The sequence below is a fragment of the Zootoca vivipara genome, chromosome 1 (assembly GCF_965207765.1).
Source record: "Zootoca vivipara chromosome 1, rZooViv2.hap1.1, whole genome shotgun sequence".
NCBI lineage: Eukaryota > Metazoa > Chordata > Lepidosauria > Squamata > Lacertidae > Zootoca > Zootoca vivipara.
In genome coordinates this window covers 105,073,255-105,094,186 of record NC_142582.1, presented here as the reverse complement: position 1 = coordinate 105,094,186, position 20,932 = coordinate 105,073,255, and the positions used below count along the sequence as shown (strand labels likewise).

At 43.3% G+C, this 20,932-nt stretch overlaps 1 protein-coding gene across 1 annotated transcript; it reads left to right on the top strand.

The window, feature by feature from the left end:
• Positions 1-750: 750 nt before the first annotated feature.
• TMED10 (transmembrane p24 trafficking protein 10) lies at positions 751-20,165 on the top strand. Its single transcript, XM_035108282.3, has 5 exons — positions 751-1,029; positions 6,665-6,785; positions 14,119-14,198; positions 18,801-18,927; positions 19,793-20,165. Exons 1-5 carry the CDS (start codon positions 775-777, stop codon positions 19,912-19,914), a joined length of 705 nt encoding a protein of 234 aa, XP_034964173.1. The 5' UTR covers positions 751-774; the 3' UTR covers positions 19,915-20,165.
• The last annotated feature ends 767 nt before the right edge of the window (positions 20,166-20,932 follow it).

Sequence of the window (20,932 nt, the reverse complement as noted above, 5' to 3'; positions counted from 1 at the left end):
GTTTATGGAAGACAATCTTACTTGTGATCACCAAAGAAGAAAGAAGAAGCAGCAGCAGCAGCAACAATAACAACACTCGTCCCACGTTTGATTTGCCAGCAGCTGGTATGCAGAGACAAACTAGGTCTGGTTGGCAATGCTGATCCTAAACCCATCCAGTAAAAAGTAATCCTGTTGCTTTAAGTAAGACTTTATTTCAGGTAAGTGAGTAAGGAGCACCATCTTACAGCACCAACACAGGCAGATTCGGCAACCCGCCCACCTACTGGCTTTGATCTAGCGGCATATACTCCAAATACAGAGGCAACGTTCATAGATAGCATCACAGAGTTGGGAAGGGGTCCCCTGGGTCATCTAGTCCAAGCCTGGAAGGAATCTCAGCTAAATCATGCATGGCAGATGGCCATCCAACCTCGGCTTAATCCTGTAGCAAGAAAAGGCCACATATAAGGTACACTACGTGTACTCAAAGGCAGCTCCCCTCCTCAGGGTAACTCTTCGCGCCCCAGCCCTGAAATGACGGTGAAAACGGGGCTCCTGGGGCTCAATTTAACCCCCACTATCTTGGAGCCAGTAGCGCCCCCTGCTTCTCCAGGCCGGGCCGCTAAGACTTCTCCCAAATGCCTCGCTGGGCGCGAAGCGGCCGCCTCCTTCTCTTCTTCCCTCCCGTCACGTAAGCGGCGGCGGGTCACGTGCCTGGAGCCGGCAGCGGCGCGCGAGGGGGGGGGCGGAGGCAGAAAGCCCGGCCTTGTGTTGCTCGGACGTACTCGCGCCATGCTGCTGCCGTTGCTGCTGCCGCTGTCGCTCCCCGGCGGCCGTTCCCCCCCGAGGCCGGCCTCCCTCCCGCCCCTGCTCGCCCTCCTCCTGCTCGCCCTGCTGCCGGGCCCCGTGCGGCCCATCTCCTTCCAGCTGCCGGGCAAGGCCCGCAAATGCCTGCGCGAGGAGATCCACCGAGACATGCTCGTCACCGGCGAGTACGAGGTCGTCGCTCCGCCGGGCTCGTCGAGCGGCCCGTCCGCCAACCTCAAGGTGCAGCCCGGGAGAGGGAAAGCGGGGGCTTCGCGCGGGTGGGACACCGGACGGCTGACCCAGAGTAGGCGTAGGCTGGCCGGCCGGCCGGCCGCACCCCCACCCCCCGCTCGTGTTATTCACAGCGCGCCGTGAGAGGGCGGGGAGTCGCGGGCGGAGGCGTTGCGTAGGCCTCGGGGCGCTACCGGCGGCTCCGCTGCCTTCCAGGCCCTTCCCTTGTAAGGACACGTCAGCTTTGCGTGGCTCTCCTGATAACGCCGAAAGGCGGAAGGAGGAACTAGGCCTCAGCTCCGGGCCCTCCCGGGGGAGGAAGGTGGCTCGGAGGCTGCTCCTCCGTGCGCGTGCAACAGGCTGTTTCGCAGGCCTCCCCTGCTCTCTTGAGGAAACACTTCTGTGACACGTCGTACCCACGACGGCTCTTTTAACTTCCCATCTCTCTCTCTCCCCCCCCCGCCCTCGCTGAGTTTTGCCCTCCTTAGTACAGTAGTCCTTTGCTTTTGAGCATGCCGTGCTTGCAGCCCATAATCGGAGGGGGCTGTTGCATCCTCAGAATAAGAAGTGGACTGAAGAACTCCAGCCCAAGTTTCAAGAGGAGGAAAGCATTCCCACCCCACACCATGAAACAGAAAACAGAGTTGTTGTTAGGCTGCCAGATGAAGGAAGGATGAATTTCAGTGATGAAAGGGTTTATAGCTTTCACCACAGCGGTGATGCTACCAAGACAGGTATATCCCCATGCTGTGAAAATTGAGGGCTCTCGGACACGGTGTTCAAAATTCCCCGGGCGCCAGGTGCGTTTTGGTATTGGCGGGAGTCCAGTTGCAACCATGTGGTGGAGATTTCTGGGCGCTGCCAGGTTGGCAACTGGCATCTCCATTGAGCCTGCTGACTCGTGCACAGCAAAAGACACGTCTTGTGCTTCTGCACTGCTGCGTGAATCATGGACCCTGTGCTGGGCATCTTAGTCCTCCATCATCACATCAAGGAAAGTAAGTGCAGGGCTGAGTACAGATATAGCTGACTGTCCCGCAGCTTTTCCACAGGCCACACAAATGGAACTCAATGACCACAGTTAAAAAAACCTCTGCCTTAATACATACCGGTAGTTAATACAATTTCCACTGTGTGTGTTTCTCCTCACATACTGGGACAAGTGAATTGTGGTAAGAGTAAGCTATAGTCAAGCAGTGTAGTTGAGATCATAGAATTGTAGCATTCAAATGGACCTTGAGGGTTATCTAGTCCAACCTGCTGGCAAATAGACATTCTGTTGTGGTGGCCACAACTTAGGCTTAAGGTGCCATTTAGCGCCTAGCTTCTATATCTGAGTTTCTAACACGGCTGTGACATTCTGATATATTCAAAAGCAGCTGCAAAAACTAATAAGTGCAGAACAATTTGTTACAAAGCATATGGAGCAGCCCCATTTTGAGCAATCCTGGTACTAATTTAGTTAAACTTGGCCCATGTTAAATTATTGGTACGTTGTGTGTTCCCATAGAGTTAGATAGTAGCCAATAATGTAGGGCCCTTGAAATATGGCTGTTGGTTTTCAGCAGCATCCCCAGGTTCTTTCTTGTGTTGATCTGTCCTAATTGACCAAGAAAAGGATTTTGCTTTGGTCTTGGATACCACGCAGTATGACCAGTCTGGAGAAGAATAATTGCAACTGCTAGAGTGACGTGTCAGTTTTGGGATACACAGTCTGTTACATGCAACAGAGACTGCATTCCTAACCACCCTTCCTCTGGAATAAATCACATTGAAGTTGGGACTTATTTATGTCTGAGTCAGCATGCATAAAACCAAGCAGAAAGTCCTGTGGCCCAGGTTTCTGTATATTAGTGGTGGGTAGATTTCATGCTGGCAGGATCTACTTTGCTTTATTACTAGAATACTAATGGTCACCAACCAAAGCCAGGTGCAAAATAGTGGCTAAAGAGGCAATGTACTTTTGAAACAAACAAAGCGGATGTAACCCTGGAATTTGTTTTTGTTCCACAGCATTTCTGTCACACACAAAAACATTATTGGTTTTTAATATTCCCTTCCTTCATCATACCGGTAGTACTGTAGTCTAATTTAGATGAAATTAGGGTCAGTTTAGCGTAATGGTTAGACCAGGCATCCCCAAACTGCGGCCCTCCAGATGTTTTGGCCTACAACTCCCATGATCCCTAGCTAACAGGACCAGTGGTCGGGGAACATGGGAATTGTAGTCTAAAACATTGGAGGGCCGAAGTTTGGGGATGCCTGGGTTAGACTATGACCTGGGAGACCAGGGTTCGAATCCCCATTCAGACATGAAGCTCTGTGGATAACCTTGAGCCAATCACCATCTTTTAGCCTAACCTACCTCACAGGGTTGTTGTGAGGATGAAATGGGGAGGAGAACCATGTATACCACCTTGAGCTTGGAAGATAAAGGTGGTATATAAATGTAATAAACACGTTTTGGAAGGCACCCTGAAGGTGATCTCACCCAGCCCCTGTTCAGTGCAGGTTCTGTTACATAAGGTGTAACTACAGCATCCCTGACAGATAGCTCTCCACCCTCTGTTTAAATATCCCAGTGAAAGAGAGCCCATCATCTGAGGTAGTCTGTTCCCTTTTTGAACAAATAATAACATAAGATGAGCCTGTTGGATCAGAGCAGTGGCCCAGCTAGTCCAGCATCCTTATCTCACAGTGGCTGACCAGATGCCTGTGAGAAACCTGCAAGCTGGACACGAACACAACAGCACTCTACTCACCCATGATTCCCAGCAACTGATATTCAGAGGTATAATGCCTCTGACAGTAGAGGTAAAACATGGCCAATCATGGCTTATAGTTGTTGCTAGCCTTGTTTTCCATGAATTTGTCTAATACTCTTTTAAAGCTCTTAGTGTTAGGAAGTTAGCTGAAATTTGCTTCCATGGAATTTTCACCTGTTGTTTTTAATCCTGCCCTGTGGAGCAACAGAGAATAAGTATCCATCTTTTCATGACAGCCCTTCAATATATTTGAAGACCACCATCACATTCCTCCTCCCTCCTCCTCCATCTTCTCTAGGCTAAACACACCCTAGGCCTAGCTCTTTCAACCCTTCCTCATAAGACTTGGTTTCCAGGTTCTTCACCATCCTCTTTTGGACAAATGCTTCCTGCTGTGGAAGTTATTAAGCTGTCAGAAAGATTCTGGGAGTTAAAATGTATTTTTAAAAATTAGTTGTATCTCTTGTAAAAAGGCACTTGCTTCATAGGTGGGTGGATTCTGCCCCCGTGCCCCAGTTCTGATGTTAGTTTTATACAAGTACATTTTACACCATGTTGTCTGATGTCCATTTGCTCCTGTGCCTCTCTCCGTGTGTATGCTTTCCTTCATGAGACTTAGAAACAAGAAATTGTAAACATATAAAAATTAAACAGCATGCTTATGAAAGTACATTTTTCAGAAGTGCAGCACTATACATGTACTTGCGGGTGGGTGGGAGGGAGTTGGATGCTACTACACAATGGCTGCTTTTACCCAAAATGCCACAAAGCATCAATTGTCTTGTAAATGAGCAAATCAGCCATGACTTGTTTCTCCAAAGCTTGGTTTGTTTTCCAACTATTCTTGCCTTGTGGCTCTGTAGCTTGGAGTGAGGTTGGCAAACCAATAATGGTTAAACAAAGCTGTTGGGTTTAGACATAATATAGACCAAAATATAGTTAGAATCATAGAAATGTAGAGTTGGAAGGGACCCCAAGGGCCATCTAGTGCAACCCCCTGCAATGCAGAAATTCTGCACACAGCTGTTCCTGGGTAGGCCCGAACCACAATCCTTCTGGTTAACAGCCAGACACACTAACCCATTGTGCCAAAGGAGTTAAAACACATCATGTTTCATAAGCCAGCGACAAACCATGGCTTCACATAGTTTATGGCTAGCAAACAAACCACAATTAATACATTGGACTGGGTTCAGACATCAAAACAAACCACAATTTGTCTAAACAAACCATGACTTAGCATTAATTACCTAAAACTGCTGTTAATGATGCCTGTGTTGCACCCCCACCCAAATACTCATTATCCAGGAGTGGTCTAGCATGCTGGTCAATGAAGTCTTAACTTAGTTTGAGATTGTACATTAAGCATTCCTTCCCCCAGAAGGCCACACTGATTCAATAGGGTGTTATATGCCAGCAGCCTTTGTTGGGGTCCTGACTTTGGCAATTGATGAAATAACTACAGAACAAATATCCTCTGCTCCAGGCATGTACAGATTTTCTCTGAGGCCTGGGGTGGGAGTCTTGTTAGAATAAAGTTATAAATTCAAGCAAAAAAGCAGTTGGTCCCTGGTGGGGACCCACAGTTAGCTTACCCCTCCAAGACCTGGGGCAAGTGTACCTGGCTGCCCCCACATCTGGCCTGCTCTGCTCATCCAGAATAAAAAGTTTTAAAGTCTGGGTGTTTTTTTAACCAGCTGCTCACATTAGCACCTTAACTTGTCAGGGTAGACAAGTTATTAATGGTCACACATTAGTTTATTTTCCAGAGACAAAATTCTGCTTGAAGATCTTAGTCTCAGATCAGCTGTTGACTGGGATTTATCATTTGTAGTTAACAGTGATTCTTTGTCATGCCTTTTTCACGTGTTTCAATAGCTCATCACTGTGGTGATAATTAACAGTTAGGCTTTCCGTTCTGGAAGAATGTACCCAATGTGTTAGTTGGTTACGTGATGGAGGTTCTTTAATGGCTCTCATCCTACTTGCTCTCAGTCTCGTGTGGGTGCTTATTGTTCAGGCTGGCAGTATGGGGAGAAAAGCTGTGTTTGTGAAGGATGATGATGTTACTGTGCATAATGCCAGAGTATTGTGGTGGAACATTCCCCCCTCCCTGAATGGCTGCTCCCCCACAATTGTGTAGGCTGACTTTTAAGCAGTTTGCCCATACTAGGTATACTTAGGGCAACGTGCCTGGCAGTATGTAGGCAACTATCTTGTTGTGCCAGATGAAGAGAAAAGTAGAGCTGACATGATATATTTTTGGACATGGCCCATCTGATGGTGGAAAGGAACTAGTTTGTGTGTGCATGCATCAGTCACTTCTATATGGAAGAACCATGTTTGAGGAGAAGCTATAACTGCGGTAAACAAGGCCTTGCATGACTTTTAACATGCTCTCATGGGGCCTTTAAAGCTTGCTTTATTTTATGTTTTGCTCCTTTGGCAGTGGGGGAGCATACAAATGCGCTGTCTCCTAGAGCTGTTAGTTACACAATTATAAATTATGCAATTATTGTCTGGTCACTGTAAACCCAAAACCTGTCTACTCAGAGCTGCTGATAATGTATGTTTTGTAAAGTGAATGAGTTCACCCCCCTTCCTATTCCCACATAATCTTCTGACTTTCGTTTTTAGTGGATGCTTTTATGGGAATGTCTTCAACTTAACATGCCAGAGGCTAATGATGGAGACAGCATAAATGAATTTGAAATTAAAAATTTAGCAAAAATCTCTTCACCTATGGTGGGGACAAGAAAAGCACAGAAGTCTTAAGTTTTCTAGGAAGATCTTTGTCTTCTCTTCCTCCCCCCATATAATTTAACATAGAACTTGGATGTTAACTACTTTGCCTCTCTTATTTTTCGTGTTTCCTACAGATTACTGACTCAGCTGGTCATATTCTCTATGTCAAGGAGGATGCAACTAAGGGCAAATTTGCTTTCACCACGGAGGATTATGACATGTTTGAAGCCTGCTTTGAGAGCAAGCTCCCTGTGGGTAAGTTTGATAGTCCCTGTTTGGTGCTCCTGGTATGCCCCTTCTCTATCTCTTGTAGGATCCATTTAAAAGGGTAACGTTGAGCACAGGCCAGGGGTATCTGCTTTGCCAAGTGTTTTGAGGTCTTCTGGACAGAGAGAGAACATTTAATCCCAAGGGAGTCAGTTCCTAAAATTACTAATGAATGCCAGTTGTTGCATTCCTTCCCAGAAGTGTTTGCATTTGAGCAGTGCTGAAATCACAATTGCCCACCCAAAGGAAATTTTATAATCCAGAATGAGACACAAGAAAAACAGGATCATAGAAGAGGACTGGTTGGCTATGACAGAAGTCTTATGAGTCTCTTCATGAAAGAAGTGCTTTGCTGTCTTCCACGGCAGATAGAGATGTGCGGTAACTGGAATTTTATTTAGGAGAGGGCCCAAATTCTCCCCACTGTAGCCTATACACACTTGACATTGAGAGGGCACTGGCACAACCAACTGTTTCTAGCCAGTAAACAGAGAGGGGAAAGGAAGAAACACAGACACTGCAGTTGATTCTCTTTTCTGCTTCAGGTAAAAATTAACACCATTGTTCCCTATTCATATGAGACACCCAAGAGGGATTCCACCATCTGTACACTGATTTTTCTGTTCAAGAGGCAAGGGAATATTACATTTCGTCTTTTATCATTCCCTCACTTAGCTAATACTCTTTCTGTGCTGTGTGTGTCCTCAAAGCCATTGTTAAGTCTTATTGCTCCCTGCTCTATTGGTCCATGCACCCCTGCTTGTTCACTTTCCACTCCTTGGAGATGGAATTCAGTTTCTTCGTTAATCAGTTACTAGCATCTCTAAACCAGCCAGAAACCCTTTTCTTGTAGAGACGTGGCACTTAGTTATAATGACTGAGGGCCCATTGCATTGGTATATTCTGTCACGAGAGGAAGAAGGGGAAGTGTGCAGGACGTTGATTATGTACCCAGATCTTGAGGGCAATTGCTTAACAAGTCTTAGAGCTGACATTTCCTTTGGGAGTGACGCATTTGCCCCTCTTCCTCATGAAGATATGGGTTGAACTTTAGGGCAAATAGTCCACAACACCTCCAGGCATATTTAATGCTGCTTCTAAACACAAATGGACAGTGGTCATCTTGTTGAGGTTCAAGGGAGCTTCCTGCTTCCACTGTCACTGTTGGAACTTCTAGGTCATATATATGTCTTCTGTGCTATGAGCCCATGATGTACTTAATGTTCTGAATCGCAGAGATTTATTTATTTGTGTTAACAGTAACACAAGTGCAACAAAATACTAAAAATACGAACAGCAATAAAAGTTTAAAGAAACACATAAAAACAAACAGGTAAATCAGAAGACTTGTTAAAACCAGCTAACAACATACTTACCAGTGAGCATATATCAAAACAAAATAAAAAAATTCCTTCCAGTAGCACCTTAAAGGTAAAGGTAAAGAGACCCCTGACCATTAGGTCCAGTCGTGACCGACTCTGGGGTTGTGGCGCTCATCTCGTGTTATTGGCCGACGGAGCCGGCGTACAGCTTCCAGGTCATGTGGCCAGCATGACAAAGCCACTTCTGGCGAACCAGAGCAGCACACGGAAACGCCGTTTACCTTCCCACTGTAGCGGTACCTATTTATCTACTTTCACATTGACGTGCTTTTGAACTGCTAGGTTGGCAGGAGCTGGGACCGAGCAATGGGAGCTCACCCCGTCACGGGGATTCGAACTGCTGACCTGATTGGTAAGCTCTAGGCTCTGTGGTTTAACCCACACCTTAGAGACCAACTAAGTTTGTCATTGGTATGTCTGTTGGAGTAAAATTCACTGCTGTTTTTAGGGGAAGAGTATTTTCCTTGGCTAAAGGAAAGAGAGAGAACAGAAGAATATAGGTGAATATAGGATTTTATCAGAATGCTTTTTAAATACGTTGTTTAAAAAGAGGTTGTTACAGACTGTTTTTGCCTTTTGAAGGATGTTGAATTGTCTGTGTCCCAAGATAACTAACGGCAGCATCCTGTTCATCTCAAACCTTGGTAGTTCCTATACCAGCACAATGCACTGTAGTAGAGTGCCCATAAAGAAATAATCTCTACAGTTCTTTGTATTATTAGATTATTGGCATCAAGAAGTTTTGACATGTTGTCTGCAGAGTAGCTGAAGATCCTGTGGTGGTCAATGGCTGTAGGGTTTTAGCTGCCTTGAGAAGGCAGAGCTGCAACATTTGGGCAGTTGGGCCAGGTGAGGCCTGAGCAACTGTGATTTCTCAAGCACTTGGCCACAAAAATGAGGAAGAGGAAGCGAAAGGCACAGCTTTTTGCGCAGGGACCCCAGCAGAGGGAAGAGCTGGCTTGCAAGACTTAGGGAGATCCCCATTGTGAGTGCTAAATTGTTATCCCAGAGCTCTTCCCTTGCGTCACACACTCTGCTTTGGGGGCAGCAAAGTTGTCCTTGTGTAATTCTATGCTTGTAATAATAAAATAAATAAAAATATTATTTATATGCCTCATATGCCACTCTGTTTCTTGTATTGTATGTGGAAGCTTGGAATATATAGCATGTGCCAGACACTTGCCTTATTGCTATTTTGTATCCTCCACACCAGAATGACTTTTAATGATCTAAGTTTTTTTTAACAACAAGCACATGTTGAAAGTCTAACCTGGAACATTCATTTCATTCTCTTGTTCACCCTTTATTTACTGGTATCTTATTTATTTTGCTGTTAAAAGTAGAAGACTTTGTTAAAAAGGTCCTTCCCACAGGACCCATAACCAGAAATTGTTTTCTAACCATCAAACCTTAAGTATATTTAAGTGACTTTTTTGAATGAGAGTCAAGACATATTTCATAACATTGTCTAACCAACACAGTCTAATTTTATTATGAGCTTGGATTCAGTCCAATTCTCTAAGCAGATACTGAGACTAGATGCTGTGGATTCTTGGTTCTGATATGAGGAACAACTTTGCAATTAAAATTGCATGATCTGTAGGTTGCCTTGTTGCAGTGTAAATAGTTATCCCATATTGATGTTTATATAGTTCATAAATTCCAGACTGTTGTGGGCAGCATTTGGCTATAATGTGTAAACTACTTTTCATATAAAACCTGCATTGGCAGTGATCCCTGCATTTCAGGAGATTAGATTAGTTTAGATTATCCTTGGGGGTCCCTTCTAACTCTACAGTAATGTGATTCTATGGTTGTAAGGGAGATTGTAGAATCTACAGTTGTGTGATTTTATGTTTTGAAGGGAGATTGTTTTAAGGGAGACTAGAATGTGTAATAGTAGCATGAAAAACACTTTATCTTCTAAAGTGGAAGTGACCATTTGGTTTTTTATTACGCATTCTAGCCAGTCAAGTATATTTTACTTGCTTATTCTCACTTTTATAATGAACATAATTTTTTTTCCTAAGCAAAGTATATATATAATCACTTTTAAGTCAGTGTGGTATTGATTTCTGTACTTTCTCTACCTTTGAAGTCAATTGGGGTGCTTTGTCATTTCTGTTATTTAAAATGTTTGTATGGTGCATATCCAATATGAGTGCTAAGCACTTAAAATTTATTATCCTGACAATTCTTACTTTTATGTTACGAGTTAGGTATATAGTCCATATGCTGTTCTTCCTATCTTCCTGTCATCTCAGTGTAAGGACCCAAAGCTTTACCAGGGTTTCTGCAAGTTATGGACGTTCCTCATAGTCTGGTGCTGAGTTCACTTATGTCACTGAAATTAGTATTTTTCAAATGCACTATGTAAACTAGTTTCCATGGCTATAGCAGAAATTCAAAGCTTGCATAAAAACTGGAAACAATGATTCTTGTGGCATGTGTAGCAGGGGACTGCCTTGCTCATTTACCATTATGAAAACTACATATATATTTATGACATCTTGGAAGCTGTCAGGAGCAGCACCATGGAAAGTACTCTCCTGTTTCTATCCAGTGAAGAGGAGCATTTCTCTTCCCTACCCCCACATTGCATTTCATATACTGTGCTGTGCTGCCACCTGCCTGTGAATTGGGACACTGAAATAAATCTACCTTTCTTGGCAGAATCATAGAAGAAGGGTAAGAATATAAGAGGCGCCTGCTGGATTAGGCCAGTAGTCCATCTAGCCCAGCCTCCTGCTCTCACTCTGGCCAACCAGGTGCCTGTGGGAAACCTGCAAGCAGGGTCTAAGCCCCAAAGTACTCTCTCCTCCTGTGGTAACCAGCAGTTGCCGACTGGCTGCATGAAGTTGGCAGATAGGATCCAGAAACTTCTGGTGACCATTCCTTAAAGATACTGTAGCAATGCCAACACCTGGTACCTTCCAGGTGGGACCACAGCCTAATGTATCTGATCCCAGTAGTAGAACAGTGTTAGAAACTCAGGTGTATAAGCCATCTCCAAATGGCAGCTTAAACCTAGGTTACAGTTGCCACAGCAGAATGTCTAGGCACCATTTCCCCCCAGTGGGATTTAGTCTTATTCTTATTATTTAATTTCTATACCACTTCATATTTTAAAGGGGGGGGGGAATCTCAAAGCAAAGCAGTTTACAATACATCAAATAAAACAATCCTGATTAAAACAAAGTCAAGCTTCAAGGAAAATATTTCAGATCCTTCTCTAAGTGGCATTTTGCTTTCTCCATATTTATTTACCTGCTTAGTTTATATAGTTGTCCCATAGCAGAAATTAGGATTGCCATATTTCAAAAAGTGAAAATCCGGACAGAAAAGTTGTTAAGCAAAATCACAAAGAAATGGGATGTTTTTGAGCTATTTCTGAGGGAAATCAGCAAAAAGGACACTGCCGATTTCCCCAGACATTTCACCGATTTCTGCCCGGACACTGCTTCCAGCTGCAGTGTTCTGAATATGTCCAGGAAATTCAAGACATATGGCAACCCTTCAGAAGTACTCTAGGAGGCCAGTATGGTGGTGTGGTTAGTGTCGGACTAGGACCTGGGAGATCAGGGTTCAAATCCCCACCCAGTCATTAAACTCCCCAGGTGACCTTGAGCTAGTCGCAGCCTCTTAACCCACCTCACAGGGTTGTTGTAGGGATTAACTGAGGAGAGAGATGAAGCATATACTCCTTGGAGAAAGAGGTTGGGATATAAATGCAATAAATAAGCTTTTCTGCTTACCCGCTTAAGAAAGCTGGAAGGGCAAGCCAGATGGAGATGTCAGTTGCCAACCTGGCATCCAGAGATCTCCACATGGTACGATTGGACCTGCACCAGTCACAAAATGGGCCTGTTATCTGGCCAATTTCTAACATGGTAGTAGAAGTGAATGTACTAGCTAGGGGCTCTTTGGTGGATAGAGAGTTTGGTTAGCTAGCTTTTTTTAAAGTCTGGGGAAGGCAGGCTGTTTGCATATGTTGCAAAACAGAGTATATTCCTTAATTTTAAAAAAAATGGGAGAGGAGGAGAACAGCCTCATACTATTTTCTCCACAGTGTGTTCATTGCCTGTCATGCTGAATGCGAACACCAGAATGACAAACTGATTGGCTAGATCATGGGCTCATGGGCATAGCTCTGGTGCATGTTGCTAGGTCCAGAACCTATTATCAGTGCTAAGAACATAATTATCTAGGAACTGAGAGCCTGAGGGGAAAATGCATGCAGTTCTACCCCCCTTTTTTTTCTTAAGAAATAAATAGTTGCAGTTTGGGGCACTGCAGTTTAAGAAGGATATAAGCAAACTGGAATTTATCCAGAGGAGGATGGCAAAGGTGAAGAGGGGCCTGGAGATAAAGTCCTCTGTGGGAAGGTTGAAGGACTAGGGTATGTTTAGCCTTGAGAAGAAATAATTAAGAAGGATTGTGCCATTCAGATACTTGAGGATGGCTATCACATTGTACAGTGTTTCTCAAATTTTCTTCTCTGCGCCATACTTCCTGAATATAAATTTGCTCACATCACACTGAATTTTTTATTGATAAGAAATACATTGGAAAACAAAAAGAAACAACTCCTAGCAGTGCTTGATTTATAACACAGGACACAACTATTTTGTAATTGCCATCCTCTCCTGCACACCAGTGTAGCGCACTACACCCTTTGAGAACCACTGACATAGATGATGGAGCAAAACTATTTGGTGGTGTTTCAGAGATCAGACTCCAAAGCAGGTAGCTAAAATGGCAATATAAAGTATTTTGTCTAAACATTAGGAAGAACTTCCAAACAGTAGAAACTGCTATCTTTATCATAATAATATAGTAGAATTGTAAGTTGTTTTTAATACACAGAGGCTTCCAAACAAAGTGAAACATACTTAAAAACAAACATGAAATTACATTGTAATATTAATGCATTCAGAAATAAGCATATGCATTTCATGAATAATATGGACAACAACCCCCCCCCCCAAATAACGGCTTCCAGAAGCTTTGGCAGCAAACAAACAACAGACACAACATCATCTTCATAATCTATCAAATGTCTGAGAAAATTTTTTATGTTATTACCAGTACTACGGTAAAACTATGTCAGTAGAGGCACCAAGCGGACCTCACTGGGGAGAGCTTTCAGCAGTGGAACAAACTGCTTGAGAGGAAGGTGGGGTTTCCTTAGTCAGAAACTGGATGACTGCCTGTTGAGGTTACTGTAGTACTGGATTTCCTGCATTCGCAGTGGTTGAACTGGATTATCAAGTGGTAAATTGCAGAGGGGAGACCCTCTAGACCAGACCTGGTTGCTTGGGAACTATTATACTCATAACCAGGTTTGTGGCAGTTTTAAAGTTTGGGGTTGGGAAGGAATAATTTGAATAAGGAGAAGGGAGGTAAGAAGGAGGGCAGGGGTCAATCAGGTATTATAGTAGTGCCACAAGGGTTGTTTCTGATTTTCCATTCCACAGTGGTTTTTATATTTGGCTAGGTGATCTTTAACTTTAGAAAAATCTGTTCATTGTGTTATTATTTTTCATCTGTTCAGTCTAATACACCACTTCAGGTTTATACTCGCTTTTCTATGTGGCTAGAATTAGCACTTAGTTCTTACCAGCTTGTCTAAACTGATCCCATGTTTCTTTATTGCTAGAGAGTGGAACGAAGAGCAGGAAATCAGAGTGCCTGGTGTTTTGCACGCTCCACATGCTTCATTGCAGCTTGTTCTCATTACTTCTCAGAGTTCCTACCTTAGCCAATGCTATCTGTAGATTTTTCTGTGATTTTGGGCATAGTTGGACTGCCTCTTTAGCTGTCCCGAGGCTTGTATAGGAGGAGAGCTGCAAATCCCTCCCTGCTGTGTATTGGGGAGCGGGTGGCTGGGAATTTACTGGCAGCCTGAGCACTTCATACAATGAATCCTTTCATTGCAGTTCCAGGAACAGGGCGGATGCCAGACCAGTTCGTGACCTTGAACATGAAGCATGGAGTAGAAGCAAAGAACTACGAGGAGGTACATCTCTGCTTTTGCTGCCTGTGCCTCTTGATTCTCTTCCTGACACTCACGTGACAACTGTATGTGGCCTTGAGGCTTACAGTTCAATGCTGTTTTCCCAGTCTCCCTGATTCCTAGGGCTTCCCTGAGCAAAGTGCTCATCTAGAACAGTTTTTTTGAAGTTGTTAAACACATTTTAGGGAGGAATCTGCTGCTTGGCAAGGAATTTATTAGCTATGAAGCTGAATTTATTCGGAAAACAGGATATCTAGCATTTTTTCTCTCAGAGTGGCCAGCCAGATGTCTTCGGCAGGCCTGCAAGCAGGACCCAAGTTGAACAGAACTCCCTCAGCTTGCAGTTTCAAACAACTAGCATTCGGAAAAATACTGCCCCTAACACTGCTGACATTGCATGAAGCTACCTTGTACTTTGTTGGACTACGGATCCATCTAGCCAAGTATTTATGGCTCTCTTAAAAGCTCAGAAAAGGTCTTTCTAGGGATGCCAGAGATTGAAACTTCAGTCTTGTGCATGCGAAGGGTAATGCATAATTCAGTAGTAGTGCATTTTCTTTGCACGCAGAGGGTCTTGAATTGGTATCTCCAATTAAAAGGATCTCTGGCAGGAAGTGCTAGGAAAGACTCCTGCCTGAGAGCTTGGAGACCTGATACAGGACTATATGGGTCAGTACTATCTGACTGGATAAGACAGTTTCATTTGATGCAATCCAGACAAAAGTAACTCTCATATGTTCAGAGTACTAAGGTATGACCTTTCCCTTTTTATACTGCTTTTTGATGGCCATGAACCCTTTTCTTAAATTTCAGTTCCTTTCCTGCACAGACTGGGATAGGAGCATGATACCAGTCTAAAATAAACATTTCATGGTTGCTGTATTCACAGTTTCCCCCAATGTAGAAAGAGATTATCTCATTGCAGGGAGCAATTTATTGTTTCATATATAGCTTTTTACAGCTGATTGAGCGCATTCATGGATAGGTCTACTAATGGCTAATAACATATGGTCACTAAATAAAGTTTCCCATCTTCAGAGGCAGTATACTGGGATAGACAGCAGCAGGGAAGGGCCATTGCTCTCATGCCTTGTTGGCATGCTTTGTTAAGAGAGTCAAAACAGAAACCTATTTCATTTTTGTTGTTGGAGATGAAAGGTGCTTCTGAATGTTGTTTTCCCTTGAACAGTGGTCCCTCGACTTACGAATTTAATCTGTTCCGAACAGACCTTTGTAAGTTGAAAAAATCGTAAGTAGAAGCCTATTGGGGGGGATCCGTAAATCAAAAAAATCCTATCTAAAAATTTGTAAGCCGAAAAAAATCCTATCTAAACTACATCCAAAATGGCGGGCAGAGCCCCGTTCGTAACTCAAAACATTCGTTAGTCAAGTTATTCGTAAGTCGAGGTACCACTGTATTGGTATACTTAAATGGGAATGAGGGGGCACTTAATAAAATAAATTATGAGTGCAGAGGTCTGGGACTGTGCTGATTTGGGGGTCCATTTGGACTAGCAGAAAACAGCAGGAGAATCGGTGTGTGGATTGCATATGTTAGGAGTGTATATTTTTTTCACAGCCATTTACCGTAATCCTAAAACATATATTTAATGAGAGAAGATGTTGGTTTAACAGACAATTGGAGTCCAGTAGGCAGCTGCGGCAAGGTATACGGGCGATAGGGCAGAGGCTAGTAGCTGACCTCATGAATTGAGGTACTTTTCAGGATATTGAGATTTGTGCAAAAACTGTTCTCAGCTTTTCAGTATTTTTCTCTTGCTAAACAGAGCATTAGGGTTTTCCCCCCCTTTCTGCATCATTGCTTATGAAAAACCAAACCCAAACAAAAAATTGACAGAATTTGTAAAGTTCTCCTGGAATTGTCAGATTCTGCTTGGTAGAGCTATGGCCATGTAGCTTCCTAAACCTTGATTTTATCATTCAGAACTAAAACATAAGTGAAAGGATTACTTAATCCAGTAATTTAGCTAAATTATGAAAAGCTGCTGTTTGCTGTCTCCCAGGGTTTGATTGCCCCCTTGTGGCCTTGCGATGAACAGCCACCATTGTAGTAAATCTAATGTCCTATTGTTTGTTCTGTTACAGGGGTGAGTGACCTTGATGTCATTTCTCTACCTGGCCCACTGCCCTCTCAGGTTCTGCCCCTCTCCTCAGCTTCACCCACTCCTCCTGTGTCCTGCTGTGATGTACTGTCACTGCTCAGCTCCACTGCAGCTACATTAAACCCCTTGCAGTTAAAAAAAATTCCTTCCAGCAGCACCTTAGAGACCAACTAAGTATTGAGCCGCATGAAATGGAAGTCCATCAACTTGGTTGGTCTCTAAGGTGCTGCTGGAAGGAATTTTTAAATTTTGTTTCGACTACGTCAGACCAACACGGCTACCTACCTGTCCCTTTCAGTTTGAACTTGTGGAAATGTTAAATCCATTACTGTATTAGGATATAGCCCCTCCAACTATGCTGCTCTTCCCAAATAGCTTTTCTGGCCACATGAGACTTGTTTTCTGTGCTACAGATGAGTATGCTGATTAATTTAATTTTTTAAAAGATTTTTTAAATTAATTTAAAAGTGCCTAGAGGCCACCAAGCTGAATGCAGTGCACCCACTGCTATTGTTCACAAGTCAGAAAAATCAGCACAAAGTAGAACAAATTATTTTTTAAATAATTGACAAAGGAGGGAAGTACGGATACATTGCCCTTCTCCTTAAATGGTTATTATATGCAATGGAGGGAAATGAAACAGGAAATCTCTGCTTCCCTTGCTTGTGAATCATCCTAGCGCCTTTACTCTCACTGGCCAGACATTAGAGGGTGGGATTGGGTTTACCAAACCTTTGGTAGGATATTTCCTGTACAGGGATGTATGGTGCAACTTGGAGAAATATGTAAGCAAAAAAGTTAAAAGAGATGTGTTTTCCATGCTTATTCAGAAGTAAGTCCAACTGTGTGCAGTGGAGGTTACTTGGGTAAGGTAAGCCTCAGAGACTTTGCTCCATTTAAAAAACAATATAAAATAGAAAAAATACAGAATAGTGGCCTTCAACATTCTCAAGCCAGGCACCATCCTTAATCCTCATCTGTAACACAGAATGCTCTCTCTTTTTTTACCATGTATGTCCATTTTTCTTCTTTCCCAGTATTGTAGTGGCAAAGGAGGCCAGGTCAATGTGTTTCCTACTTCTGTTGCAGCAACAAAACTGTGGATTTTTAAATTAGGGGTTATACCCAGGCCCATGTGGGAGGCACAGGGGCAGGCAGGTACGCTTGCCCTGGGCCTTGGAGGCCTAAGAGGGCCAGGGAGCCCTGACAGGAGCCTCTGTCATGCCAAGACTGACCCGGGCCTAAGACAAGCTCTGCATGGGCCTGGTGATACCAGATTAAATTAATCTTTGGCTGCAGTCCTGTACCCATTTAGCTGGGAGTAAAGCATGGCAGTGGCTCCCTATATGCTCCTGGGCTCAATTCAAGGTGCTGGTGCTGGTTTACAAAGCTTGGGGCCCAGATACCTGCAGGAGCTCCTCTTTCAATGCAAGCCAATTCAGTCCTTAAGATTGGTAGGGTAGGGCTTGCTCACTACCCCCACCAGGGTTTAGAGTAAAAGGATGTATAAATGGGCCTTCTCTGTAGTAGGTCCCCTAATCTGGAATAATGGCCCTTAGCGATGCAACTGTCCCACATTGTGAGGTTTCAAATGCTGATTTATTTGCCTAGGCATTTGTAGTTTGATAAGTAAAAGGTGTACTCCTCATCAGCAATGCATGCATTTTTGTTCTTAATTAATCTACAAAATTTATTAAATGTTTCTTGTGCTGTCCACCTGGAGCAGCAAAATGAGAATCCTCTCACCAAACATTTTGTGCTCCTCCAAAATACCTCCTCTTGAAATTTGTCAAGAAGTGTAGTGTAAAATGCAAACCAATTTGACACTTGCACCATAGAGAATGCAAATGAAAGAACTGAAAACACTTGGGTAGACATCCATATTTGCTATATGGAGAGGCTACCATCTTGTTAAAAGCTTGCTTTGGGCATGTATCTCTCCTGGGAATGCAAATGTGGGTGTCTTAATTATTATCGATTGGGGTGTGTGTGTTTCAATATTTATTTATTTATTTAATAACGTTTATATACTGCTTGTTTTAAAACAAGAAACTATCAAAGTGGTTTTGTCACTGGTTTAGGCACTGGAAAAGTTCCTAATATCTCTGGGAAATTAAGGTTATTGGAGATTCTGTTGGCTGAAAAACTATGGTTTTGTTGACCTCAAAAGGCTTCCATATTATTATTTTAGGTTACCCAGGAGGGGAGTTGCATGTCAAGGCACTGAAAAGGAGGCAATTGAACAAGAAGACATCCTCCTGGTTACGAACAGCAGATGAGGATGTCTATTCAAGGCTCTGCCTCCGCCCTCCCCATTCTTTCATATGCATTCTCTGTGGTGCAAGTGGTTGGTTAGTTTGGTTTTGAATTTGTCGCTGGAGACTATGCCACAGACAGGACTGTTTGCATCAGGATTCTCTTTTCAAGTGAACGCAGTCTTATTCTGGCTGTGATTTTCATTCTCTGTCTCTCTTTTTTACAGATTGCTAAAGTAGAGAAGCTGAAGCCACTGGAGCTGGAGCTGCGACGCCTGGAGGATCTTTCAGAGTCTATTGTCAATGACTTTGCCTACATGAAGAAGCGGGAAGAGGAGATGCGGGACACCAATGGTACGTACTCCAACTCAGGGAGTAGTATTGTTGGTATGTTTGTCTCACTAATGCATATGGTTGGGGATAATGTTGCCATGATGCTTACTTGATACCTGCTTTATAGTGTAGACAAGGCTGTCTGATGCATCATCTATCAACTTATAAACATACAGTTAAGATCACTGCAATGTTTCACCACCATAACTGTAATGCTGCTGTACCCATAAGCCCCCTTTCCACCAAATCTACTACAGTCATGGCACTCCCTTCTCTTTACACTCATGTGGGATTCTGTTATTTTCTTGTTATCATCTGCAGCCAGGACTGTTCTTATCTGGCCCCAAGAAAATTCAAATTCTGTGTGCGGAATATAATGGGCAAAATTATATTTCGTATTTATTTGTATAAACAACTTCAGTGTGTATTTTACGCTTATTAGCTTTTGTAGAATTTTGACTCCCCCCCCCCTTCCAGTGGAAAGTGTAATACAGAAAGAGAGGTATAGGCAAGAGGTTGGCAGCAGAGGTATAAAAATTCTATAGTGAAGGAACCAATATTTATGTGTGGCAGACAGGCTCCATCTGTGAACAGTATTACGGTAGTAATAATTTCTGCCTGCACAATTTTCAAATTTCAGTAGCCATGAGAGAGGATCTTGAGTTGCCTTTTTAAAAAACTGAATGAAAGCTGAGCCTTTTTGGATCCACTTGGCCCGCAGTACTAAGAGCTTATCTTTTTGGTACTTAGTTTTATATGAATAGTTCAGATGAAAAGATACTAGGTGGTTTGTGGGGTTGAAGGCATTGGAGGGTTGGCTTAGGGATTCTTGCCATTTGTTCTGAGTAATAAGCTTTTTGGTTTGTTTGTTTTTTGTTCGTTCCAGAATCTACCAACATTCGGGTACTATATTTCAGCATTTTTTCGATGTTCTGCCTCATTGGACTGGCTACCTGGCAGGTCTTCTATCTGCGTCGATTCTTCAAGGCCAAGAAGCTGATTGAATAGGGGCAGTTTCCCCTCTTTTAAACCCCATCAGAACAACAGAGACCCAACTATGGCTGTTTCGAGCCACCTCAGGGTTGACCTGCCAAACGGAGCTTTTTCTGCAATGGCTCCCCGGGGGGGTGGGGGTGGAATGCTGGTATAGAACATGGTCAGGATGCTTCTGAACTATTATTGGATAGACATGGAAGACGGTGGGAGTTGTGATTTTGGGGACTCTTGGACAGGGATGAAATAAAACTGTCATGACAGCTGTGGTTGGCTCTTATGCTGTCTTTTTCTCTCTCTTACAAATGAGGTCAGGTGACCTCTTCCCATATGTCACCAGATTGATCCTCTAAGCCACTTGAATACATGCAATTTGTTAAACTTGCAGCATTCTATCTCTTACCACAGAGTTTTGAGAGGGAGCCACTCGGAGTCAACCATCCCAGAAGCAGATATTGTTGCAAATTGATCAGTAGCTACACTTTTGGCGCGGAGAAGAAACTGCCAGTGGCATTTGTCTGTCAGAATATTTGATATTTTTATGTGTAGGAGCAGGAAGGACAGTTGGAAAATAAAAAAGCTGTGTTGTTTAAATCACAGAAGAAAGCCTTTATCTACAAATGCTCTTGTTTTCATCCTATCCCATTCTCTGAAGTCATTGGTTCCCTTGTTCTAAAATGAAGCAGTTCTTGAAAAGCATCTTGGATACTGTGAAAAGCCATTTTTTAATAGTAAGAGGCACCAGCTTGTTGAATACTTGAATACACAGTTGGGTTAATCCTTAGGGGAGGGGGATAGGTCTCTTCTCCCTCACCCTCATGGGCGATATAAAACCCTGTCTTCTACCAAAGATAGAAGTTGGGGCAATCTTAGACCTGCATTTTAATGAACTTGTAAGTTCTATCCAGATGCTTATAACCCAGCATCCATGGTTATTGTTATTTGGATGCAAAAGGGCAGGCAGCTGAGTCAGTGGGAGAACTTTAGATGAGCTGTAGTGTCATTTCAATTTTTAAGACATTTGTGCCTTTTA

Excerpts from the sequence above, each read along its gene's own strand:
- TMED10 (XM_035108282.3), top strand. The coding sequence starts at position 775 with ATGCTGCTGCCGTTGCTGCTGCCGCTGTCGCTCCCCGGCGGCCGTTCC. Across the intron at positions 1,030-6,664 it reads GCCCGTCCGCCAACCTCAAG|ATTACTGACTCAGCTGGTCA; the intron begins GTGCAGCCCGGG and ends TGTTTCCTACAG. Across the intron at positions 14,199-18,800 it reads AAGCAAAGAACTACGAGGAG|ATTGCTAAAGTAGAGAAGCT; the intron begins GTACATCTCTGC and ends TCTTTTTTACAG.